Source organism: Eleutherodactylus coqui, chromosome 3, assembly GCF_035609145.1.
Source record: "Eleutherodactylus coqui strain aEleCoq1 chromosome 3, aEleCoq1.hap1, whole genome shotgun sequence".
NCBI classification, from domain to species: Eukaryota; Metazoa; Chordata; class Amphibia; order Anura; family Eleutherodactylidae; genus Eleutherodactylus; species Eleutherodactylus coqui.
This window is the reverse complement of record NC_089839.1, coordinates 313,579,987-313,606,788: the sequence shown is the minus strand read 5'-3', so window position 1 is coordinate 313,606,788 and position 26,802 is coordinate 313,579,987. Positions and strand designations below refer to the sequence as shown.

Sequence of the window (26,802 nt, the reverse complement as noted above, 5' to 3'; positions counted from 1 at the left end):
TGTCCATAATAGGATGAGCACGCAGATGCGCCTAAAATAGTTTTTTCCGAAACTGGTCTTAGGATGGAAAAGTTAATAAATGAGTCGCCTGGGGCTTTCTAAGCACTGCTATAAAGCTCTGATCTAATCTGCATTGGAATCTGTCAGCGACGATCATCGTAAATTCCATTACATTTGATTGGAAATTACAGAATTGCAGGAAGCGCTACTTTTTTCTGTTAAAACGACAAATTCCTCATTAGAATCCAACAGACTCTACTAATGGGGTCCGTCGTAAGACTGATCCTGTCCTGCATGGTGGTTCCTGTTATAACCAGAGGATCGTCCACATATATGAATGGAGCCTAAATATAGTAATATGTCTACCCAGTGTCCTTATAGTGGATTTACCAGATGAAGGTGTAAAAATGTCCACGTTTCATTGTCACATTCGAACGTGCATAACTGAGAGATGCCATTCGGTTTCTGCAAAGCCTCCGAGTGAGAAGCCGACACACAAGGATGCAAAGTGCTGGAGCGGCAGCCAATAAATCACAGTAATATTGTCTTCCTGGCTGTGATGCAGGAGCGGTTGAAGTTAATGACCATTCCCGCACCGACCTTGCTGCTATGCCAAGCTTAATATTTGTATTAACTGAATGGAGAGTAAATCCTGAGCCAAGCAAACATCTATGAGAAAGTCGTGCCGAAATGTGGTATGAAAGCCGCTCACCATGTCCTATAAAGAACTACTAGAACTGTCTAATAGACAGTAAATGGAGACTTAAATGGAGTTTTGGAGACTCAGTAGCACAGACACAAAGGAATTATCCAGAAATTAGAATAACAAAGCTGCTTTCTTCCAGAAACAGTGCCACATCTGTCCACAGGTTGTGTTTGGTATTGCAGATCAGTTCCATTGAAGTGAAAAAGACTAAGCTACAATACCACACCTGGACAATCCTGGACAACTCCTTTAATGCTTCAGACAGATGAGGATTAGTTACGGTCAGGTCCTAGGTTTAATGGGTTCTCCAATTGTAAAGTAATGATGGCCTGACTGTAGGATAAGCTGTCAGTATTAAATCAGTGGGGGTCTGTCGCGTGGGACCCCTGCCAATCAGCTGTCCTCTTACCGATGCGCTTGCGTACTGAACTGATTTTTGCAGGAAGTAAATAGCTCTGCCCCCACTGCAGTGGATAAATTTGGTATTACGTATTAAAATTTCTCATTGAAGGGAATACCTGTAGTACTAAGCCTGGCCACTGCAATGAGAACAGAGCTATTTGCTTCCTGCAGAAATCAGCTCAGTGCATGACAGTACTAGCCCAGAAAACAGCTGATCAGTGGGTATCCCAGACAATGGACACCCACCAATCTAATATTAATGGCCTATCCTGAGGATAGGCTATCAATAGTGTACCACTGGACAACCCCTTTAAAGCTTACTGAGGCTTCACCCTCAGAAGGTGGCCCTATGCATGCAATAGCATTCGGCTGACACCTATTGCTCCTGACCCTCCCATATACATTTACGCTTAATGCAGCCAAACATATATGTGTTCTCAATGGGGAATAGGGAATAAGTTGATGCCAGATACTTTGTGGCGGCTTATCTCCCTTGAGAGACTTTTAGCAACCTCATTCATGTGTTCTTATATACATACAGTTTCATCTTCACTTTTATTTGGTTTGCTTCTGCTTCGAACAATGTAAAGTAAAGCTCTTGTAAACTGGAAACCATCAACAAGCAGGCTAGCTGGTATTCCTTCTAATTGTAATTATGGCTTGTGCGATTTCCCAGGATGCCTATCTAATTAACACAGATACCCACAGTGTAACTGGAGGCATCTGCACTTCATTGTGAGCTGTCAACCTACATTATGGAAGACATGAAAGAAATGTCACGGAGATGCCTCTCCGGGGGCGGCCAAACATCCTGATGTGACTGCGCAGATCGCACGTCCCCCCGCCGCCGCATCTACCATGAATCAGTGCAACAATCCTAGGAGAGTCACACATGACATCAGGGCTGGAAGCAATTCCCAAAGATATGCCCCGGGCCGGGAGCAGCTGCAGGTGAAACCGCCCAACACCCTGGAAGTCATGAGCAGAGCCGCTGCCGGCAGCAAGTTCTACGGATCTGTCCCATCTATATACAGGGTTATACGGCGAGGCCGAGCAGAGGAAGAAGTAACTTCACTAAATATTTACAACTAATCAAACCACTTAAAGCGACTCTCCGTCCCGAATGAACATTATATAGTCCGTCCGTGTACAATGTGTCACGTAGAGGCGTCAACGTTTACAGTCCGGTCTGTCTCCACTTTGTGCAATGCTGCAGCCTGGGAAGCACTAACAAGCAGGACAGCTTCAGTGGCAGCTTTTCTGCCTTATTTACACTGACCGGACCCTTTATTACAGCCCCCGGCTATCTGACGATTGGCACCCCCTGTATGGTAATTCTCCCTGTGACCCCAGAGTGCAGCATAAAATCACGTGACAAGTTTTCCGCATGAATCCACATTAGGTGGGAAATGGGAAAATCCAGCGATCGGAGCGACTTCCAACGAGGCCGGTCATCGCTGCTAGACTAGCCGGGGTCTCACCGCCAACCGCGTGGGATTTGATCATGTAACGGTGTGGAGAGTATACCGAGAATGGTGCGATCGAGAAAAAACATCCAGCAAAAGGGGATCCTGTGGACGGAAACAACTCATCACTGATAGGGGTCGGAGGAGGATGTCAGGAATCGTTCTGACCAACAGGCTGCAGAGTCAGCTGAATCCAACGCTGGAGCTCCAACTAACGTGTCCGAACGCACAACTCGCCGTTCCTCCGCACGGATGATATAACAGCAGACGGACAGTTCCAGCACCATTGTGTCTAAGAGAAACAGAAAGACTCCAGTGGGCAGAAGAGCGCAAAACTTGTGTCACTGAGCAGCGGAAAAACATCTCCTGGTCAGATGGAGCCAGATTTCTGTTGCTGATGGGAGGTCAGAATTTAGCGCAAGCAGCATGAATCGCTGACCCCTTCCTTTCAGCCAGTCAGAACATGTCAGCACCGCCCTCTAATCTGCAGCAACTACAAGAAGCTTCCTGTCCGCAGGGGCCGATATTCCTGCAGAATGATCTCATCACAATTAATTACTGCGGTTCTGAAGGCTAAAGGGGCCCAACGCTGCTAGATGGGGGTAATAAATGGGCCATTGATTGATAGTCCATAGCAGCGCATTAAAGGGGTTCTCTATAAATGAAAGCGTACTGGTAATAATTCATCGCTGGGGGTCCGGCCCCTGAAGCCCCTAGTGATCAGCTGCTACCAACAAACTATGATGACTGCATTCTGTGAAAATGACTCCATCATCGCAGTACAGGGGGGTTGCGGTAATCGTGCCCCTATATTACCTGCATGTAGTCCTGCTTCTGTTGGGACCCCCAGCTGCCCCTCTGCCCACAAATACATGGATCTTAGGGCATCATCACAAGATCTACCACAACTGCCATCTGACTTTCCCCCCCTCCTTGCAGCCCTACTGCTACAGGAACATCACATTGGCGACCTTCAGCGCTAACAAGCCTCCAGTGTTGGGCGGCCGGGACCCCTGACACGTGCCGGCTGAAGAATGAGGCTCCGTGGCACGCACATCAGCGTGGAGTCATCCCAACCGCACCATTGTCCAAACCATCAGAAAAATGTAACGCTAATTACAGTCAGCCCGCGCTGGAGACGGCAAACAAGCGCTAATTGTTTCTGCTTTCATGTGAGACATTTAGTAAATGTTAGAGCCGACATGAATGGCAGCGGCTGAGCAGAACTTTGGCAGCGAGTCAGACGGTTGTAAAAGGCTCCATGTGGACTGGAAATGTCAATGCTGCTTGTATGCGCTATTATTCAGGAAATCCGGTCACTGTAATTACATGACATTACAGCAGCGGTGTGTCAGCACGAGGCGCAGACGGCGGACAGGGGGAGATCAGCACAAGCTGCAGCACCCCTCCAGCTCCGGCTGCTTCTCATCACAAAGGCTTGCAGTAAACCTTTCGAGTATTTCAGCTATTTTGCCTGGCAGCTGGAGGCGCTGCATACCTGACGCCAGTGGAGCAGACCTCAAGGGTTCCTTCACACAAAACAATATGCTGGGAATATTCTGCAATGAGTTTACTTGTCTGGATGACATTTTACAAAATCTAATCCACGTGGCGTGTCCACATATCTGCACAGAATCTGCAGAACCGGACGGCGGACTTTACTTCTGCAGCATCTGAACTTTTCAATGCATCGGGTGAATCCCACAGCAGAATCCACTGCAAGTCTGTAAGCGTCCTTTTATATGACGATTGTGAGACAAGACTAAGGCTTGTCCCAGCGGTAGTCATGAGGGTCGTCCCAGTGGTACTCCTGAGGGTTGTCCCAGCGGTACTCCTGAGGGTCGTCCCAGCAAACTCCTGAGGGTCGTCCCAGCGGTACTCCTGAGGGTTGTCCCAGCGGTACTCCTGAGGGTCGTCCCAGCAAACTCCTGAGGGTCGTCCCAACGGTACTCCTGAGGGTTGTCCCAGCGGTACCCGTGAGGGTCGTCCCAGCGGTACCCGTGAGGGTCGTCCCAGCGGTACTCCTGAGGGTCGTCCCAGCGTTCTCGTGAGGGTTGTCCCAGCGGTACCCGTGAGGGTCGTCCCAGCGCTACTTCTGAAGGTCGTCCCAGTGCAACTCGTGAGGGTTGTTCCAGCAATACTCCTGAGGGTCGTCCCAGCAGTACTCGCGACTGTCGTCCCAGCGGTACTCGTGGGGGTCGTCTCAGCGGCACTCCTCAGGGTCTTCCCAGCGGTACTCCTGAGGGTTGTCCCAGCGGTACTCCTGAGGGTCGTCTCAGCTGTACTCCTGAGGGTCGTCCCAGCCGTACTCATGAGGGTCGTCCCAGCGGTACTCCTGAGGGTCGTCTCAGCGGCACTCCTGAGAGTCTTCGCAGCAGTACTCCTGAGGGTTGTCCCAGCGGCACTCCTGAGGGTCGTCCCAGCGGCACTCCTGAGGGTCGTCCCAGCGGCACTCCTGAGGGTCGTCCCAGCGGCACTCCTGAGGGTCGTCTCAGTTGTACTTGTGAGGATCGTCCCAGCGGTACTCCTGAGGGTCATCTCAGCCGTATTTGTGAGGGTCATCCCAGTAGCACTCGTGAGGGTCGTCCCAGCGGTAGTCCTGAGGGTCGTCTCAGTCATACTCATGAGGGTCATCCCAGCGGTACTCGCGAGGGTCGTCCCAGCGGTACTCGTGGGAGTCGTCTCAGCGGCACTCCTCAGGGTCGTCCCAGCGGTACTCCTGAGGGTCGTCCCAGCTGTACTCCTGAGGGTCGTCCCAGCCGTACTCATGAGGGTCGTCCCAGCGGTACTTATGAGGCTCGTCCCAGCGGTACTCCTGAGGGTCGTCTCAGCGGCACTCCTGAGTGTCGTCCCAGGCGTACTCATGAGTGTCGTCCCAGGTGTACTCATGAGGCTCGTCCCAGCTGTACTCCTCAGGGTCGTCCCAGCAGTACTCCTGAGGGTCGTCCCAGCGGCACTCCTGAGGGTCGTCCCAGGCGTACTCATGAGTGTCGTCCCAGGTGTACTCATGAGGGTCGTCTCAGTTGTACTCGTGAGGATCGTCCCAGCGGTACTCCTGAGGGTCGTCTCAGCCGTATTTGTGAGGGTCATCCCAGTAGCACTCGTGAGGGTCGTCCCAGCGGTACTCCTGAGGGTCGTCTCAGTCATACTCATGAGGGTCGTCCCAGCGGTACTCGCGAGGGTCGTCCCAGCGGTACTCATGGGGGTCGTCTCAGCGGCACTCCTCGGGGCTGTCCCAGCGGTACTCCTGAGGGTCGTCCCAGCGCTACTCCTGAGGGTCGTCCCAGCTGTACTCCTGAGGGTCGTCCCAGCCGTACTCATGAGGGTCGTCTCAGCGGCACTCCTGAGAGTCTTCGCAGCGGTACTCCTGAGGGTTGTCCCAGCGGCACTCCTGAGGGTCGTCCCAGCGGCACTCCTGAGTGTCGTCCCAGGCGTACTCATGAGGGTCGTCTCAGTTGTACTCGTGAGGATTGTCCCAGCGGTACTCCTGAGGGTCGTCTCAGCCGTATTTGTGAGGGTCATCCCAGTAGCACTCGTGAGGGTCGTCCCAGCGGTACTCCTGAAGGTCGTCTCAGTCATACTCATGAGGGTCGTCCCAGCGGTACTCGTTTGCTCAAATGAAGAAAACTCTCCGCGCTCTGGAACACAGAGTAATCAATCGTAGGCTCGTCAGTCCGTAAAAGAGCTGCATTCCCCAAGACGACTCTCCAGTATCTGGATTTGGAACGGGAGTTATATGATAGGACATATTGTAATATCTCAAATATGTGCAAACATGCTGCACAAACTTTTGATAAGATATATATTTCCATCTGTTTACTTTATTCTGGACGCACATTTGAAAAACTTTCATCTTTTTTAACCATTTAGGAGACGTATAAATTCAACATTGATTATCAACATTTTGAGGAACATTTTGTTTTCCTGCACCAAGCCAAGATTGCAAAGGCTCATAGGTGTCAGAATGATGGAGACCCCCACAAATGACACCATTTTATAAACTACACCCCTTAATGTACTCACTGAGGGGTCAGGAGGATTTATACCGCATAGCTTTTTTTCAGGAGTTAATGCAATTTAGAGGAGAAAAAAAAAAATTCATATTTTTGCAAATACGTCATTTTAAAGGCAGTTTTTTTTCTATAGTGCACATGAAAATGAGGATTTACAACCCAAAATGGATCCCCCTGTATGTCCCGTGTTAAGAAACATACCCATTGTGGCCCTAATCTTATGTCTGGATGCACAACGGGGCCCAAACCGAAAGGAGCAGCCGGTGGCTTTCAGAGCAGACATTTTGCCTGAAGGTGATTTAGGGCCCATTGCCCACTTGTAGAGTCCTTAAACGGCCAAAACGATGGAGAACCCCCACAAATGAGCGCATTCTGAAAACTAGACCCCTTAATGAATTCATCTAGGGGTGTACTGTGTATTTTGACCTCACAGTACTTGAATTAATCTAAGCAAAGCAGAAGGAAAAAATTCCAATTTTCATTTTTTTGGCCATTGTGTCCATTTAAAAACAGTTGTTTTGTACAGCACATATATGAATGAAAACTTTCACCCCAAAATGGATCCCCCTGTTTGTCCCGTGTTCAGAGCCATAACCGTTGTGGCCCCAATCTGCTTACAGGACACATGGCCGGCCTGTAATGGAGGAACAGCCGTTGGATTTCAGGGCACAGCTGAATTAATTCCAGGCTCCATTGCACATGGTTCAGAAAAAAAATTGACTCCCTAAAAATCCCCCCCCTTCCCCTTCGCACTCTTTTTGGCGTTCCCTAAATCTGAGATAAAAGTAATATTGTAAACTGTGTGGTATGAAGACAGGGGTAATTACGGGGACTGGTTGGGATGGGTACATGGTGAAATAAAATCTGGTATCTCTTCTCCTCTCATCCTTTTTGGGGGGTATTTCTGGACCTCAGCGGCAGGGATGGGGTGTAAAAACTGGCGCTCTGTGAGTCTCCGTAAGCTTGCTGGGGTGCAGCGGTCTCACACAGAAGGCGCTCAACAAGCACCGTCACTTAGTGATGACACGGGTACCCACAGCTTGTATACAATGTAGTTACGTATGGGCAGCGGGTAAATCCGTGACCATGGAGCAGAATGGGCTCTATGTTACTGTTATCCACGGTAAAAATAGAACCTGCTGCGTTCTCTTTTCTGCAAGTGGATTACGTAATTCCGACCCGCTAATGTGAGCAGAATTGTGTAATCCAATACATGTGATTGTTCCGCATATTCCCTCCAGCCTTCTGCACATGTGCTCCACATTGGCGCATGCGCAGAATCCGTGCCAGGTGCAGATTGCCGCGGGACATCACAGAGGGCGGGGGTGAGTATTTTCAGCTGCTCTTATTGATCTGATCCATGAGGGCAGCTGAAACTTTAACTTTTCTAGACTTTTTTTTACTTTTCCATGATTGCCGTTATCCATTGGATACTGGTGATCATGGGCCCAGGGATCGGTCTTTGCGGTTCCCGGTGACATCTCCAGCCACCTGGCTACCTTCAGTAGCCAGGAGATTTCAAACTTCCCGGGCCTCCCAGCAGCCTTCTGCGCATGCGGCTGATGTAATGCCGCCTGGCGCACATGCACAGAAGACCAGTGTCAGGTCCTGAAGAAACAGATCACCACGGGACATTGCAGAGGACGGGGGGAGTACACTCAGCTGCCCTCATGGATTGGATGCAGGAGGGCATCTGAATCTTTAACTTTTTAAAAACTATTTTAAACTTTAATACGTTCGGTGCTATCCATTGGATAGTGCCAATCACGTGCTGGGGTGGGGGGGCTTCCCGTGGCCCACCATGACAGCTCCAGGTTGTCGGCTACCTCTGGTAACCGGCAGCATGGAGCTGTCACGCCCACAGCCTGTGTGGCTTTAATTCACATAGGAAGCATGTTTGTACATCCCTGGGGATTAAAGCCCACTAAAGCAGGATGTAAAAAGGCAATGGGGCGGTCACTAAGGGGTTAATCTTCTGTCCGCAGCATACAGGCTGACGTAACCAGAAATTCAGCATTCACATTGATGGATTTGTTCCTTTTTTGCTTTTATCCAAGGAAAGAGCATTATTAAATCCAGCAGGATGGATCACTTCAACTTAATCCAAAACAAGCAGCCAAAAGTAGATCTGGAGTAGAAGAGGACATGGCTGCGAACAGTCTCCTGGCAGTCTGTATGTACAGTGTACAGTCTTGTGACTTTTCTCTCTTGTGTGCCAGCACCACAACTTGTTTGCAAAGTGGGTGGGGCCTCAGGAGGGGGCGTGGCCACCCAATCAACAGTTTTATATATAATTTACACCTGAAATAATGGATGCCTGGTCGGGACGAGCTCTATGTCTCCCAGAAGGCCTCTTCATGTATTCAGTGCACCGTGTGCTGGGGAAAATCTTACCCGGTAGAGGAAATGCCGGACTTAGTAAATTTCCCCCTTGGAGTCTAAGCAGATCCTTCTGTCTATATGAGAAAATCAAACCAGTTTCCTGTAATAAAGCATTACTGGGAACATCTGCTGAGCCGGACCAGAGACTAAACATCTCCATAACTTCAGCCACCGGGCTTCTCAGACTCCAGGAAGGGGGTCACGGGGGCTTCAGTACTATCAAGTTCATTTTTTACTTTGGTCGCCACGGTATTTGGTGGCCAGATCTACAAAAATGAATCGGTCTGGTGCTGAGACTTCTCTAGTGTATTCCTCAGGCCACACAATATCTGTAGAGATTGTTAAACCGCTTATCTCTGACCTGGAAACATTCCAACCGATCCATCCCTCGTTGGGGGGACATCAAGGATCTACTAGCCAGCATAGAGTTTAGCTTCTTGATGGAAACCATCAAAACCAATGGGAGTAGAAAAAAAAGCTAATTTCCACATTAAAGGGGTATTCTGGGAGATGTTTAACTTTTTGTATTGATAACTGACAGGTCATAAATGGATGATCAACGGAGATCCATGCTTGGGATCCCCACCAGTCAGCTGATTCCCAGGGTTAGTGCAGGAAGCAGACTGTGCTGAGCAAACTGCAGAGGCCTGGATTGGTACTGCAGGCACTTAATGCAATGTGAGCTGTGCCTGCAATACCAATCCAGGCCTCTGCACTTAGGTCATCACATTCTGCTTCCTGCGCTGACCACAATGACTGTGGCCCCGGGAATCAGCTGATTGGCTGGGATCCAAGTGGCATGAACCCTCTAATGATCTATTAAAAATGTCCCAGAATACCCCTTTAAGACTAAAGGTGCCCATGCAAATGAAAATGAATGATTTCAAGTAAAAAGATTAGATTACATTTAACAAGAAGCGATAGCTTGTAGCCGACCGCTGACACACCATCATCGCCTGGAAACAAACTAGCAATGCTTGACATTCCCGTGCAATAGTCGGACAAAAGATCCTTCGTGAACAAATGATCTTTCTTTGGAAGAAGGTTCCCAGAAGGATGGCTTGTCACAGCAGCGGATGTCTCTCTGGGTGGTTTGCATTGACTTGTTCTTGCCCCACGTAACACATGTCTAATCAACAACAGGTTGAGTTTTGCCGGACCTTTGTCCTTGCAGACGCTCATGTACAATGTACCAACATGGGTGTCTCCATTGCTTGCATGACTTCTCGTGTTATGTTCTCGATGTCGTGTCGTTAGGACTCTACCAGGTAAGTGTGCACCAGTGACTCTTCACCAGCCACCAGCAGTATTGGGTTAGGATACTGAAGCCTTGGATTGTGAAGACCGTTCTGCTTGGCTACACTGCAGGTAAACAAATGCCGCTCACCCAGGGTGACCCAGTGAAAGAGTAGCCATTTCACAACCATCAAACAGATCAGGTAGCAGGAGCCGAGGAACGGGGCAACTGGGTTTTTTCTTTTCCTTTTTCCTTCTTGCAAATAGAAAAGTTGCAGTTGGTTTAACCCGCCTGGGAGGTCAATCTGCAGATGGAAACGCGCTAAATCATTTATACCACAAATCAGCCAAGTGATGAAAGAACATCTGGATCGTGAAGAAATCCTACATTTACTGCTATCACCTCTCCACTACTTAAGTAAAACTGACATATCAGGCGCATCACCTGAAGAGACGAGAATAAGTAACGTCTATAACCAGACCATCAGTGTTGACTGGCAAGGCCAACCGGGACGGACTCAACACAAGGAGTTGTTTCCAACTTCGAATGGTTTGAAGAGTTTCATCAATAGCAATGAACTTTATTATATGGTCTGAGTTTCAGAAGGCCAACCTTCGGGACTCAGGCTGCAGGGAGGAGGCAATAGATACACATCCCTACGGACATGCTGGAAATGCTGTGAACCCTCTGGATCACATAAGGGATCTCCCTGTTTTGTAGTCTTAACCCCCCTACTGTGTTATGGTTTTTTCCCAGTTCTCAACCTCTTGCAGGAGGCAGAAATTGGTGGTTGGTGGTTGATGGAGAACGAGCCAACACCAACTGGAGTAGAAAGACCAAATGAAATGCTTATGTAAAGAGTAACTAGGAGCAATCGGTGCAAAAAGGCTGCAGAGACAGAACAAGGGCAAGAAGTTATGTCCAGGAGGCATAGCTGGAGCCAGCCAGGAGCGGAACTGCCGTAGCAGGAGAGGTGTGAAGTCATGACAACCCGCGAGGAGGATCGCAGATGTGGAAGGACAAGCCAGGACAAGCAACGGCAGACAAGGTCAAGAACAAGCTTGACAGCCGCTCTTTAATGTCAGCATCAGTAGTGATTCTCCACAAGAATGTAGACATCCAAAACTCAACAACTGGCTACCGAGGAGCAAGAAAAACATCATTGGGAACCGCAGCAGAAATGATTAGATCTCCGACTACCTAATAAATAACTGCAACAAAGAACTCAAAAAATCTGGTCTGATAGGTCTAAACGTCTGTCTCCATCGGCCCCTTATTATAATTCACTTATCGCCAAGCAACTGTACCAATTGGCGAAAATAAATGCAGGAAATTAAACGAAACCTTGGGTTACCATTGATGTTAAAGAGGCGCTGACCACCGGCTTGTGTCAGTCTCATCGTTTCTGTGATATACCTGTATTAAACATTTTGTTGCTTCCCCGCTGTAAATCATGTGTGAAGTGGCGGCCACCAGGGGGCTCCCAAGAAGGACACAGAGGTATCCATAGCAACAGGGGGAGGGGCTATTTTCAATGGCAGCCTCTATTCATTTACAGGCTGACAGGTCTGCAGACACTCTGATAATGATCTCTACAGTTTTTGACTCTCCTGTAGTTATAGTGTGTGGGTGCATGTCTGCGGGTGGGTGCACACATTATACACACACACATTATAGTGGGTTTACTAGTCACTTGGCTAGAATGTCTCTGAATGCCTGATCATCCTGGGAGATCAGAATGGCAGGTATTCAGATAATGCCTCCCTCCTGATCAGACTAGAGACCTTGCAATGCAGCATGGAAAGTAAGAGCAAGAAAGTCAGGACAGGGAACTACTGGCAGAATGCTAGGCTTGCTACACCCCCCCCCCCTCCCTGAACTTGAGCTGCAGACTGGAGAGCAACAGGAAAATGTTATTGTGGGAGGGATAAGAGAGGGGCGGCACAGCACAGTCATAAGACACGACGGGCCAGGATTGTATCAGGGTTATTCACAAAGAAAGAGCAGATTGGGGATTTAATTACAAACAAGCTACAAAAGACGGATCCACAATCCGCACATCAAAGAGGAAGTCCCAAGGTTTTTATAACTTACCAGTAAGTCCCATTTCCTGCCGCAGCGCTGGTTATTTCGTTTAATGGAAAATGGCGACACCGTAGGAGAAAAAGACACGAGCGCTGCTCTGTTCACATCTGTGCTACTCGTAAATATCCTTTTACCAGGCGGCTTTTTAGAATCGATGCCAGAATTGATGTTGCAGTTGACCAACGGATTCACACTGCGCAGAGTCGGGTACACAAAACGTTTTTACCTGCGGAGCCGCCATTTTATTATATACTATAAGAAGAAGCAGCGCTGCGGCGCGGTAGGAGATGGAACTTAATAATAATAATAATAATAATTAACTTTATTTGTATAGCGCCAACATATTCCGCAGCGCTTAACTTACTGGTAGGTTTACTCTTTTCAGTGGTGTGCGGATTGTGGATCCGCCTTTTGTGGTTTGCTTGTAATTCAATCCCAAAATCTGCTTCTTTTTGAATAACCCCATATATGTCCTAACACGGGTCCGTGAGGAGCGGACGGGGCTTCTGCCTCACTGACTGCAGCGCTGTAGCTAGTGGGAGAGGAAGGAGGATTAGTAGACTCCACAAACGGATTTTACCTTGTCCTTTAATTCCAAAAGGAGGCAAATATTCCCGGATCTTTCCCCATTTTCTGAAGGAATCGTCAAGAAACATTGGCGCCGGTCGTGAGAACCTACAAGACAAAAAGAAAAGAAATCCATCAACCCTTCAACCTCCGTCGCGTGAAGATCCTAAACACAAGTGAATCCCAGTGTATGTTTTACTTGCATTGATAGATTATAAGAAACCACGTGGGCATACGAGGGGTTTGCAGAATAGACTGTATACAACTGCAGCAAACCCTCAGCTGTGAGAAGTATCAGTGCAGAACAGCATCTAAGCAAGAGCGCTGCCATTCACTTCCAGCAGCAGAGGTCTGTAGAATGATGGCAAATGTTAGGAGAACGTTGCAGTTTTTCATTGCACCGTTTATTTCCTTGGACCGGGGGGGATTCCCTTCCGCTATTAGCCAGTGATTTACAGCAAGGAGGGCGCCCGAGTCGGACAGACGTGTTATCAGACTAGAGGTCACAAAAAAGCATGCAAAAGGAAAAGCCTCCGCGAGAAGGCGAACCCTCCCTAGGCGATCTGTGGGTTCGTGCCGCGCGGTGTGGTAGATGGGGAGGGCTTGTGGCAAGTGAAGCCGAGTCTGTGCTAAGTTATTCATCAGGGGAGCACAAAGCATTCCTGCCCACCGCCCGTATAATGGGCTCCCCGTGTGGAAACGCGATGACTGCCCAGGACAGGAACATTACCTGACACCACCAATTGTGTGGCGGGCGCAGGACGGAGCCTGAATTATTCATCCCCTTATTATGGAGCGTGTAACACGAACTTTCTTACATTAACTTAAAAGCAGACGACATTATGAGTCCGGAGGAACGAGCTAATTAAAGGGGCAATAGCCAATGTTACCTGTCCCTATACAAACTAGCATCTGTGCTTAGCAGAGGCCATCAATGTGCGGTTAGCGAGGGTCTCCCTCTGACACTGGTTCGCAGCAGATCAGCCCCTTCATCGGCCAGCGAATGCTATATGGATGAGCAGCGCGGTGAAGGGGCCGCAGGACTCCGGCTCTCTGACCTTCTCTCCAGCCCTGCATTACACAGACATATCGTGGAGGCAATGGAAACTGTGTAATACTTCATTATTCCTGTTGGGGCGCTGCAGGGAAATTGAACACTCACTACTAGAGTTCCCTGCAGATTACAGCTGCTCAGACCGCGGCTCCTTCCCACTAACATATTTGCGCAGCACATTATGCGGTGAATAGAAGCCATTGATTTCATGGGTTCGCTCACATCTGGATATTTTTTCACACAATGTTTGTATTACGCCCCAAAATAAGCCATTGAAGTGAATGGGCGGGCGCAGGTATACAGGAAACCTGCGTGTTTGGGTAGCCAATCAACAGGTCCACGTATTTACACCACCGCGGCCCTCGTACGCCCTCTTAGGCTGCACTGGCAGTGTCTTGTTGGCGCACTGCTGCGGACGGCTCTCAGGTAAGTTACCTTCAGTATATCACATTTAACTTTTCAGACTTTGTAAAATAGAACGACAATGAAACAACATAACAAAAAGCTAAGACACAAATGGGCACAAAGTCGTGGCGAACGTGCCAACTAAATGTTACATAGGAATGTGCCAATGAAGTGATGTGCCAACCACTGCCAGACATCTGACAGCAGTAATGAGAAGCTGGCACAGTAGGTAAAGGCTGAATGCCAGGAGTTTGGGAAACCTTGTAACGCTGTGGCCTCTGATTGGCTGCAGCGGTCACCTGACTTCCAGTGACATCAGCTTTCACAAGAAACAACCGGACCACGAGGGGCCACGGCGGTGGAGGGGTAAGTAATGTCTATTTCTTATTTTGCTACCGTCAGCCCTACTGAAGGGATGCCATCCGGTGACCTCACAAATACGACATTGAAGATCAAACCGCAAGGGAGAAGTCAAGGAGCTCCTCCCAGCAGCCTACTGGGCAGCCTCTGTGATCAGCGCCTTTACATCAGCTGGGATCTCCTGGGTTGCCGCCATTGTTCTCTTGAAATGTTTTTTCTTTAAAATTACAGGTTTTATTGTTATTTTTTACATTTCCAGAATAAACACTTCCGCATCAAAATATCAACATTTCTAGGTGCTTGAAAAAAACTAGTGTAATTCGCAAGAATGTGGGGCCCAAGCTGCGCTCATCGGACCCCGGGCACCGCTTCGCATACGTCTCCTCACAAAAGCAAAACTCTTGCCTTTTATCAACAATATGCAGAAAATCACTAACAAGTATCTCATTGTTGGGACCCATAAGAGGGTCGTTATTTTGAGAAGACCTGCTGCCTCCTGTCAGTAGGGCCGGCTATATAGTTGTGCCGCCACAATGAATCCCGCATTGTCTTTTTTTTGTTTCGGCTCACCCTCGTTCCCCATACAGACTCTTCTCAGATTCAGCTCCCGACACTGTGAATGTGTCAAGTGGGCGGCCCCCACTCACTGTGAAGCAACTCTGACATCATCCATTGACAGGTGGAGACCGCCTACTTGACGCACTCACAGCGCCAGGAGCCAGAAGAGCTGGTACGGGAGAAGTATAATCTAAAGAGAGACATCGTTGGAGTAAGTGGACCGGCAGCTGTAGCCGCCCGGCTGACATGACTCCCCCCCAATGTATGGGCAGCCGTTTGTATATATACTGTATGCTTTCATATCTCATACTGGAGTGGGGATGCCTTTTGAGTTGATCCTAAAGGGTACTGAGTAGGCAAAAGCTGTCTCTATAGGCCATGGGGGCTGCGGGTTGCGTGCTGTTGATGGATATATGAAGATGTGCGGTGCAGTTCTGGGAGCAGTGGTGGCTGTATGTCACAAGCTGTGACAATCCTGACTGTCTGGCGGCACGTACGCCTCCCCGCACAGCCGGGTGATTGTTTTCAGAGAAGCCCGGTGTTAGTTTCTCCAGAAGACATAAGAGCTCCATTCCAGCATTCATAGCATTCATCCTTGACTCACACCTGATGAAGAAGCCACTCCTGCCCCGAAACGTTACCTTGTGCGCCTATGAACCAGCTGTTCACTGCATGGCTTGCAGCATGGTGGCTCAGTGGTTAGTACTGTTGTTTGCAGTGTTGCACTTGTCCTCTTCATTATGTTCATTTCTTCACCACTAGTACAGATGTAGCAAAATTTAACTTGACACTCAATGCATTGACAAAACGTTCTGTGTCACAGCTTCTTGGCCACTTCAATAGCTTTTCGGTAAAAAGAATAATGTTTGGTACGATGTTCGTCAGTAGAGTAAAATATGATTGTTCTCAGTAAGAGAAACCAAGCCATCTTGTAGATATGAAAGCTTTTAATGGCTAACAAAAAGACACAATGTTACAGCGAGCTTTCCAACCTACTTGGGGTTCTTCCTCAGGTCTCACGGGTTGGCACCACAGTCATGTAAGGCCTCTCACACAGGGCGTTTGCAAAAACTCTGCGTTTTCAGCAGCGTTTTTTTGTTATGTGTGCTGCTGGGATCTGTAGTTCTAAGCTTCCTAGCAGCACAGACCTCACAGGGTTAATTGATTGAGCTGGCTGGGTGTGGTACTTCCTGCTAGCCAATCTCCTGGGTCGGTGCTTACATATAAACCCAGCTCCTGGTCAGTCTCTGTCTGGTGTTCAGGGTGAGCAGTCATGAATCCTTGTCTGCTGAAGTTTGCTGTGTGATCTGTGTCTTGCTGGTTCATGTCCGTTTGTTCGTTTATTTACTGTCAGTTTTGTGTCAGCTTGCTGTGTGACCTGCGATCTGTGTCCTGTCCTGTTGCAGCGTTCTGTGTGAACTCTGCCTGGTTCTGCTGGACTCCTGGTTAATGTAGGGACTAGCAGTATAACCAGGAGGCGTGAAGTGGCCTGCTAGCTTTCATGTTTTGTACAAAATGTCAACTAATACCTGGTATTTATATTCAGCTTCCTATCTGTTACTAGTGGTTACATTTTGGCTGCTGCATGCTGTGTATTCTGTTGTTCAGTCCCTGTCATGTGGCATGTGAATGTATCCTGCTCTGGTGCATGGCTCCTAGGATCAGCTAGGGCCCAGGTCCGAAGACCGCTGGGCTGCCCTTATTGGGTCAATGTCCCCGCTTAGGTATGGCCATGCCATTCCTCCCCTGTAGCACAGGGTCAGTTTGCCAAAAACCCGTGTGTGTACCCAGTCCTCCTTTGGTCGTGATCGTGTGGGCCCCGTACTTAGTTTGCCCACATGATCATAACAGTTTTCAGCACAACTGAAAACACTGCCAATTCATTTCAATGGGAGACTCAGCTGAAAACGCACAAAGATAGAACATGCAGCGCTTTCAGCCTTGTGTGAGTGGCCCCTTTGAAATGAATGGGAGCCTTGTACAGCGTTTAGCCCTGGGTTGAAAACGCCCGTGTGAGGGAGGCCTTAGGCTTCGCTCTATCTGTACTGTGTGAATGCATTTACTTCATGTGCCTCAGAGCCTCTTCTGCCGGTGGCACTCGGCGGGGCTGGCGGTCGTGTCTCGGCTTAGGTGGTGATTGTAGTGTTTTACACACTGGAATTTTTTCAGTACACAAAGAACAAAGTGAGTTACTGGGACAAAGATACGCGAGCTTCCTGCCAGCCGAAATACCTTGGACCGCGAACTAACAAGATCAAAGCTGCAGAGATTTACCAGTTATGGAGGAAAGCTATCCAATGCTCCACGCCGGCCCTCTGCGCATCACCGCGCACCAATACAACTACCATAGGAGGAAGACATTCTTCAAGGGGGATTTGTCCGTCATCTTCCCAATTCGTTGTCACAGTGTTGAATGGAACGCTGTATTACATTGTTAAGAATCCGGTTACAGAATAACTAACATTCATCAAAGGACTAGAAGACAAAATGTTACAAATTTGGTGACTTAACTGCATAGTTTCTAAACCACAAATATACGAATGTTTCACCTCAAGAGAACTTGCAAAAGAAATTACATGGCTCAGATGTCACATCTCATATCCGTCAATAGGCTCAACACTATGTGTGAGGCCACAATCAGGACTGGATACGAGTCCTAACATACGGATGACGGGCTGAGAAATGGCGCCCCCTGTCCATAAGGCCTCATGTCCACGGGGAAAATCAGATCCGCTGCAGATTCTACATGTAGAATCTGCAGCGGGTCCCTCCTGCCCCGCGGACATGAGCGCCGAAAATAAGAATTTAAAAGTATTTACCATCCGGCGCGGGCGGAGAAGATCAGCTGTTCCTCACGGCCGGATCTTCATTTTCGGCCGGCGGATGAATTCCTGACGCCGGCGGCACGTCGCCGACGTGCCGCGCGCATGCGCCGGGCACATCCGCCGAGCCGAAGCAAGGAAGATGCGGCCGTGAGGAACAGCTGACCTTCCCCGCCCGCGCCGGATGGTAAATACTTTAAATTCCTATTTTAGGTCTCCCGCGGATCCGGACGGCTTCCATAGGCTTCAATAGAAGCCCGCGGGAGCCGTCCCCGCGGGAGACCCGCACGAAAATGGAGCATGGTCCGGATTTTTCCATGCTCCATTTTTTTTTAAATCCCTTTTATTGACGATCCGCGGGTATTTATCTACCCGCGGGTGGTCAATGCATCCCTATGGGATGCGGATCCGCGCGCGGGAGATCCGCTGCGGATTTTAAATGTCATTTTGCCCGTGGACATGAGCCCTAAGAGCGCCTATAATCACAAGAGGACCCTCATGAAGGGGTAACGTTGCTCTGTGAGTGCAAGACATTGAACTAATTAAGTGGTGCCAGTTGGTTCTCCAAGTTAGATTGGCATGGAGCACATATCTTAAAATGAATCAAGGAGGGGGTTGAGTGAAAAACAACCATCAATACCCCAAAAAGGCATATTGAAAATTTAGTGATGCCTTTTTGTTTGACCAATGCTCCTGCGGTGTTTCAGGCTTTCATCAATGAGGTGCTTCAAAATTTGACTGGCCGTTTTATGTTGGTGCCCCTTGATGATGTTCTCATGCTTATTCTTCCCTGGTTTCACCCGTCTGTCAGATGCTGCAAGCATTTCGGGGGAATGAACTGTTTGGGAAAAGAAAGAAATGTTCTTTTGCTGTGCAGGAGGTTCCCTTTCTGGGTCACATTATTACTCCACCAGGTTTTAAAATGGACCCGGACGAGGTGCGGGCCATTAGGGAGGGGTGCAGCCTAAGAATTTTAAAGCACTTCAAAGATTTTTGGGTTTTGGTAATTACTACGGTAAGTTTATTTGAAGATTTTCAGTGATTGTGAAGCCTTTGACAGATATGACCAAGAAGAGTTCCTTTTAGAGATGAGCGAATATACTCGTTTTGAGTAATTACTCGATCGAGCACCGCGATTTTCGAGTACTTCCGTACTCGGGTGAAAAGATTCGGGGGGCGGGGGGAGGCGTGGCGGAGCGGGGGGTAGCAGCGGGGAACAGGGGGGAGCCCTCTCTCTCTCCCCCCCACTCCCCGCTGCAACCCCCCACTCACCCACGGCGCCCCCCGAATCTTTTCACCCGAGTACGGAAGTACTCGAAAATGGCGGCGCTCGGGCGAAAAAGGGGCGTGGCCGAGTAGGTTCGCTCATCTCTAGTTCCTTTTCTTCAGAGTGGTCCTCAAGTAGAGTGAAAGCCTTCAATAGTCTGACTGAGCGTAACCCTGCGTCTGCTGTTCTTATTGAACCTGATCCTTCTAAACTTTTTGTGGTGGAGGTGGGAGTGGGAATTCTGTCTCGGGGCACTGAGGACTTGTAAGAACTCCATCCCTGTAATTTCTTTTCACGGAAGTGTCCTCGGCTGAACAGAATTACGATATTGAAGACAGGGAACTGTTGGATATTAAGTTGGCTTTTGAGGAGTGGCGGCATCTTTTGGAGGGGGCTCAATATAAGGTGACAGTTTTCACTGACCACAAAAATCTGGTGTATTTGGAGTCTGCGAAGAGACTTAATCCTAGACAGCCTGTGTGGTCAGTATTCTTTTCTCGCTTTGACTTTGTTGTCGCATATCGCCCTGGTTGTAAAAATGTCAAAGCAGATGCTGTCTCTAGGAGTTTTGTTCACGAACCTCCTGCACCCATTTTGTCGGAAGGGGTTGTTGTGCCTTCAGTTTCTTTGGATCTGGAGGAGAAGATTTGTAAGACACAAGATTTTGCTACTTCGAATCTTATAGAGGGAAAGCTTTATGTTCCAATACATCTAAGACTCCAGTTACTGTCTGAAATACATAGTTCTGTTCCAGCAGGTCATCTGGGTATCAACCAGAATCTTCTGGTGGCCGTCTATTAGATGGGATGTTTTTAGTTTTGTTTCTTCCTGCGAGGTTTGGGCTAGACCCAAGGCTACCCGGAATCTTCCGTCTGGGAAGTTTATAACTTTGTCTCTACTGGAGAAACCTTTGACTCACTTGTCCATGGATTTCATTACTGAGCTACCATCCTTGGAGGGTAACACAGTGGTTTGGTCACTGGTGGACCAATTTAGCAAGATGTGCCATTTGACTGCTCTGCTTTGTCTACCTGATGCTAAAATGTTAGCTAAATTGTTCTTGACTCGTGTGGTCCGGTTACACGGGGTGCCATCTGATATCGTCTCAGATCGGTGTGTCCATTTTGTGGCTGAATTTTGTCTCTTACTGTGCCATCCATTGAAGGTACAGCTGTCTTTTTCCTCTGCTACTAATAGTCAAACTGAAAGATGTAATCAGAGTCTTGAGCAATACTTGCGGTGTTTTGTCTCCGACAATCAGGAGGATTGGCAGAGTTTGCGTTGAGTAGGTCATTGGAATCAACGGACACTTCTTCCTTTTTTTGCAATTATGGGTCTCTTTAGTATTTTGGTTCTCCTTCGTGATTTCTTTCTGAGGTACCAAATAAGTGAATTTTTATCTCATCTTGAGAATGTGTGAAAATGCGGAGAAACCTTAGATAGACTACAGGAGGGGGGACTGATAGTTACTTTTCAAGTTGGTGATTTGGTGTGGTTATCTAGTAAAAATATTAAGCTGCATATATCCTCTCTTGAACCGGGCCCGCGTTTTATTGGTCCTTACCAGGTCAAGGAGATAATTAACCCCATTTAGTTTAGACTGGAGATTCCTGTTTCTCTTAAGATAACTGATGTTTTTTACAAATAACTGATTAAGAGGTTAATCCAGTGAATGGAGAGCCCCCCCCCCCTCCCCTCCAGTTCTTGTAGATGGGGATTTTTAGTTTGAAGTTAGTCAAATTATTGACTCTTACCAGGGGTACGGACGTTCCAGCCGCCGATGTCAGAGCTGATCACCTTGTTGCTGCTCAGACTTTTTATTTGTAGAATCCTAATAAATCGAGGCCAAAGGGTCTTGTGGCCCCTGTGTGGAGGGGAGGCACTGTCACAGTCTGTTGGCCATTGCAGGGTCGTGGCACGGTAGTCTCAACGCATAGACAGACTGGCTGCACTGATCCAGTCTGTCCGATAGGTTGATGTTCATGTTTTTGTGGTTTCATTAGGTGTTACTTTGGTTGCTTGTCAATATTTCCTCAGTGTTTCCCATCACTGATTCTGCTCTCGCTTTGTAGGTGGATTTTATCCTGGTGTTTGTGGAACTTTGTCTGTCCAATTGCATTGCCCCGTCCATTATTTAAGTCTACTCCTGGGTCTAGTAGTTGCTGATTACTTTCTCAGTCTTTGTGGAGAGAGGACGTGTCCATGGTGGTACAAGTTCTGCTGTAAAACTAAGTTGTGCTTTTGTTTGTTTTTTTAGTGTTTCCCTTCTTTTAGTTGCTAGAGTTCTTGTCTGAGGCACGAGACACGGGGCCGCCTTTATCGAGGCGATGACCTCGCTTTTAGGCCAGGCAGTTCTTGTCCTAGTAGTCAGGTTGCGGTTGCCCCTTTTGTTCAGATTACATGATATTTTACTCCGGTCCGCAGTCTGCTCCCTGTGTGAACACAACCTTTCGTTCGTCCTGGGTGTCTTATGCTCAGGGCGAATGTAACAAGAATACTGTACTTTTCTTGCACCCTTTTGAGAGTTCTGCTGGCTTCTTTCATTCACTTCAATGGGACATGCCTTCAGTAGTCGCTAGAAAAGAACTGCACTCTGAGAAGTAACAGGATAGTATTGTGTCCTGCTGGGTCTTGTAGTCCACATGTGCCATGTATTCACTTAGTGGGGCCTTTCTACCCACTTAAGCTCTGTGTCTTTCTTGCACCCTGGCGCTCAGTACTGTACACAATATCCCATGTGTGGTCTGACTGGAAAGCCATACATTAGCAGCACTATGTGGGTTTATTAGAGGACTAGACCTTATATTTCACACACTGTCCTTGCTTAACCCTTTAGCGACCAGCCTATTTTTGCCTTAAAGACCAAGCGATTTTCATCTTCGCATTGCAAGAGCCATAGCTTGTTAACATAGCCATATAGGATGAGTTGTATAATGTAATGGCCGCACTCAGGGGTACATATAAAGTGTCGTAGGACTTTTATTACACTTTTGGGGGGGGGCCGGGGGGGGGGTGGAGATGGGAAAAAACAGCCAAAACTATCATTGTTTTGTAATTTTGTTTTTACGGCATTCACTAACCTGATCATTTCCCCATCTGATCGGCACGATTACAGCGACACCAAGTTTATAGAGGCTTTTATTTTTTACTACTTTAGCACAATAAAGAAAAAAAACTTTAAACAAAACAATTGATTCCGCATCGCCACTTTCTATGACAGAACATTTTTAATAAGGGCTTGTTTTTTGTGGTTAGAGTTGTAGCCGTCATTGGTACCATTTTGAGGTACGTGTGACTTTAGGATTGTTTCCCATTGAGTTCTTTTGGGAGGCAAACAAAAGAAAAATAGCAATTCTGGCATTATTTTTTAAATTATTGTTTTGGTGTTTACCATGCGCGATAACTAACAAAATATATTCATTGTTTGGGTCGTTATGAATGCAGTCATACCTATCATGTGCTGCTGTTTTACAAATTTTGGGGGTATTTTATCCATTTAAAAAGTGTTTTTTTTTTGGAGGGGGGGAAATGTGTTTTGTTTTTTTTAATTAAGCTTTCTTCAACATTTTGACACTATTTTTAGTCCCTTAACAGGGCTTAAAGATGCAACTGCTCGATCGCTGGGATAGTACACTGCATTGCTTATGTAGTGCATTCTACTATGTCTATGACGGCGGGGTCTAATAGGTCGAGTTACATGACAGACATGGGGGTCTTTGTCAGGCTTCCGGTTTCCATGAGAACCCATTGCAATCACACTACAGTGTGTCAGTTTGCTTACATGGTGCAGTTGCTATTGATTGTGGCATGCAGGGGGTTAAACTGCCAGGATCTGAGGTTTCTCGGTAACGGCTGTTAGTGCAGGAGCCCCGCTGTCAGTGGTCAGTGAAGCCATCGCCTTAAAAAGATGACTGTACAGATTTAAAGTCCATTAGTGAGGTCAGTAAAAAGGCGCATTGGCCGTCATCTAAAGGGTTAATATCAGCCCCAGGATTAGCGCGGCTCACTCACTACAAAGTGGTTTTTAGGGAAGCTTAAAACTTCTAAACCTCAGCAAAAAGCAGCGATCTCTGGAGCCGAGGTGTAAATCCACAACTACTTGTGTACATCGGAGAATCGAGACACTAAATGAACCAATTACAGATAAAACCTCGTTTTCCTCCCAGCGGCTGTAGAAGCGGCAGCACATCAGAACGAGGGGACACATGGATCCATTCAAGGGTTAATTACTCCCATAAGGTTGGTTGCTACGGACGATTTGATCCAAATATCAACATAAAGTAACCAACAGCCGCAGTTATTCCTGCTAAGCACAGCCGATCCCCGCCGGCTCCGGGATAATCTCACTGTGAAGCCAATATGTATGTGATGAGACAACGGAGGGCGTCCGGCAGGCAGCGGCGCCGACACTGCGCCCTTCAGGGAGGCAGATTGTACATGCTCATCAGTATGGGTCTCCAAGGGTACCGTTCCTCCTTAGGGAGAACACCTGGGAGGTGGGAGGAGACTTATAAGGCCACCCATGCTCCTCTGGGAAATATGCAAATGAGAAGATGGAATGTCTCTACAACTCCACCTGTTGGAAGGCAGCATTCCTGCAAGTCAATGCTATTTTGGAGCTTTGGATGCAGTCATTTTTGGGGGATTCTCATCTTCACTTTTAAAAGCCATAACTTTATTTTTCCGTCAACATGGCCGTATGAGGGGTTTGTTGGTTTTTTTACATGGTGAGCGGTAGTTTTTATTGGCACCATTTTTGGGTACATATAATATAGTGTAGAACTTATTAATTTTATTGGAGAGCAGGGAGAAAAAAAATATCAATTCTGACGTTTTTTTTTTCTTTACAGCGTTAATCATGGAACATAAATGAGATTTTTTTCTGCCGATTGATACGATTACGACAATACCAAAGTTATCTAGTTTTTTTAGATTTTCCACTTTTGCATAATAAAACCCCCTTTTTTTAAATGTATGTATATTTTGCACTTCTGCCTTCAAAGTCCCATAACTTTTATAATTCTTCCCTCGATAGAACTCTGGGAGCTTAGTTTTGGCGTGACGAGCTGCAGGTTTTATTGCTGCCATTTTGGAGTACACATGACTTTTTTAATCACTTTTATTGCATTTTTTTGGGATGCAAAATTAACATTAAAAAGCCAAATTTTGGCTTTAGTTGATTTGCTTCTTTCAACTTAGCGTTCAACTTATTGTACAGGTCATTACTTTTTTAAATTCTTTTTTTAAACAAGAAGGGAAAGTGTGCAAAAAGTTTTTGTTTTTTTTTTAACTATTTTTTTGTGTTTTTTACATGTTCCTGTAAGGCAGTGTTCCCCAACTCCAGTCCTCAGGGACCGCCAACAGGTCATGTGTTCTGGATATCCTATAGTAAGAACCCCTGTGGCAATGTCTGAGGCAGCGACAATAATTACATCACCTGTGCAACACTGGGGAAATCCTGAAAACATGACCTGTGGGGGGCCCTGAGGACTGGAGTTGGGGAGCACTGCTGTAAGGGACTTGAACCTGTGATCCTATGATCGCTCTGGTAATACACTGCACGGAAGTTTACATCCATTCGTGGGAAGGGGTTAATATTGTCTACCCTAAGTTTGCACTAATTATTAGATAATATTAGTAAACCTGCAACTTTGTGTTTCAATTCTCCTTTCTAAAGAATTCTTCTGGCAGTGAGTGAATGGAGACGTTCTTGCTCCTCAGTTGGGCACAATCAGGATGGGTTTTCAGTCTCTGGATGGAAATAAGAACATTTCCATTCACTGACACCACATTGTGACTAGAGATGAGCGAACACGTTCGGCTCCGCCCCTTTTTCGCCCGAACACCGAACTTTACGAACACTTCAGTGTTCGGGCGAAAAAGTTCGGGGGCCGCCGTGGCAGCGCGGGGGGGTGCGGCGGGGAGTGGGGGGGAGAGGGAGAGGGCTCCCCCCTGTTCCCCGCTACTGCCGCCCGCGCCGCCGCGCATCTCCCCGCCCCCCGGCGGCACCCGGACACTTACGCGCGAACACTGCAGTGTTCGGCAAAGCCGGTGTCCGGGTGCGGATGTGTCCGTAACGGACACGTTCGCTCATCCCTAATTGTGACCTTATACAAAGCCGCATAGGTTCACGTAGAATCAGAAGGCTTAACTTGTATCAGAAAACTCACAGCTTAAATCTGGAGACAATGTTCAGTGAGGATGTAAGATGTTTGCTCTGCTCCTCGTGGGCGGGGTTTATATGACTTGGTGTTTTCTTTTCTACCTGCTTCAGAGCTGCTTTCTACAAATGAAGACCCCAGTAATCTGACACGGACGTTTTCTAGAGACATGCTGCCTGACATCTCAGTCAAAGAGACGATGGTTGTTACAATGTATCCCTAGCAACCAGGCTGTTAGACAGGACGCTCCTTCTTAGGATTGGCTTAAAGAAAATCTTGTTAGCTACTCTGACCCCAGAAACTAAAGTAATGGGCTCTTGGGAGGTGGGGCATTGCGTCTGGGGATGTGACTATTATACTTACCCCACTCGGTCTTCCCCCGCTGTCCTCATGCAAAGTGGCTGCTAAATGTAGCCTGCAATCTGCATATGTAGACACATTAAATGAGAGGACTAGTCCTGTTGTTCTGTGCGCATGAAGACAAGTCTAGGGGTGGGATGGATGGATAGGGGTGGAAGTGGGGGCAGCCAGTGGCTGGGCGCAGGTATAAAGCCACTTACAGCGTCCACACAATATGGAGTGTGTAGGGAGAAGGTTACTGGGTGCACATGATGGCGGTGTGATAAAAGGCTTAATAACAACTTTATTAAACTTCACAAACTATGCCCAACAAGTTTCCTCACTTGCGGGTCAGCAGACAACAGTCCTAATTGGCGCCGGTCACATCACCCGCTTAACTGTTGCGGGGAGAAAAGAAGAAGTTCCAGCAGCGGCAGAAGCTCAGCGTAACATCCGGCAGCGTTCTTGGTTCAGTGACTTGGCTCTTCCTTTAGCTAGACTTCCTCAGAGAGGCCACCTTGTGCCTCGTCAGCAGCGCATGCAGGCCCTGTGGTGGGCAGAAAACCCGCGTCGGCCCGAATACACTGCATCACAAAAGCGGCTTACTCTATTGTAGCGATCCTCACAACTAGCTGTAGGCCTCCACCCAGAAGCTCCAACCGTCCAGGAGAGGGAGCTCTTCTGCTACCAGGACCGTGCCCAGATCCTTAAAGCGACCCTCTGGTCCTGAAGAAACAAAGATGGCGGCGCGGCCTCTCTGACTGCCTGATGCACAGTCTATTAGGACACGTCATTAGTCTAAGACATTCCACCTGCAGTGATTGACCAGTGCTGCTGCCGTGAGCCGTGCCGAGCAGTCAGAGCAGTCTGAGACTACTGGTAAGGGGCAGTCACCCGGGAACGTCCCTCTGTGGATGGTTACCCTGTTCTCGGCTCACAATTCCCAGTCATTGTTATAAGGCTTATTAAAAAGCCCGA

The 26,802-nt window shown here is 47.9% G+C and overlaps 1 protein-coding gene across 7 annotated transcripts in view; it reads right to left on the bottom strand.

The window, feature by feature from the left end:
- ST3GAL3 (ST3 beta-galactoside alpha-2,3-sialyltransferase 3) overlaps window positions 1-26,802 on the bottom strand; it is a 277,669-nt gene that overhangs the window by 42,874 nt on the left and 207,993 nt on the right. For all 7 annotated transcript variants that reach the window (XM_066597939.1, XM_066597938.1, XM_066597942.1 and 4 more), the window contains one exon: window positions 12,872-12,966. In XM_066597939.1, coding sequence (XP_066454036.1) covers window positions 12,872-12,966 — 95 coding nt within the window. The remainder of the gene's footprint in view (window positions 1-12,871; window positions 12,967-26,802) is intronic.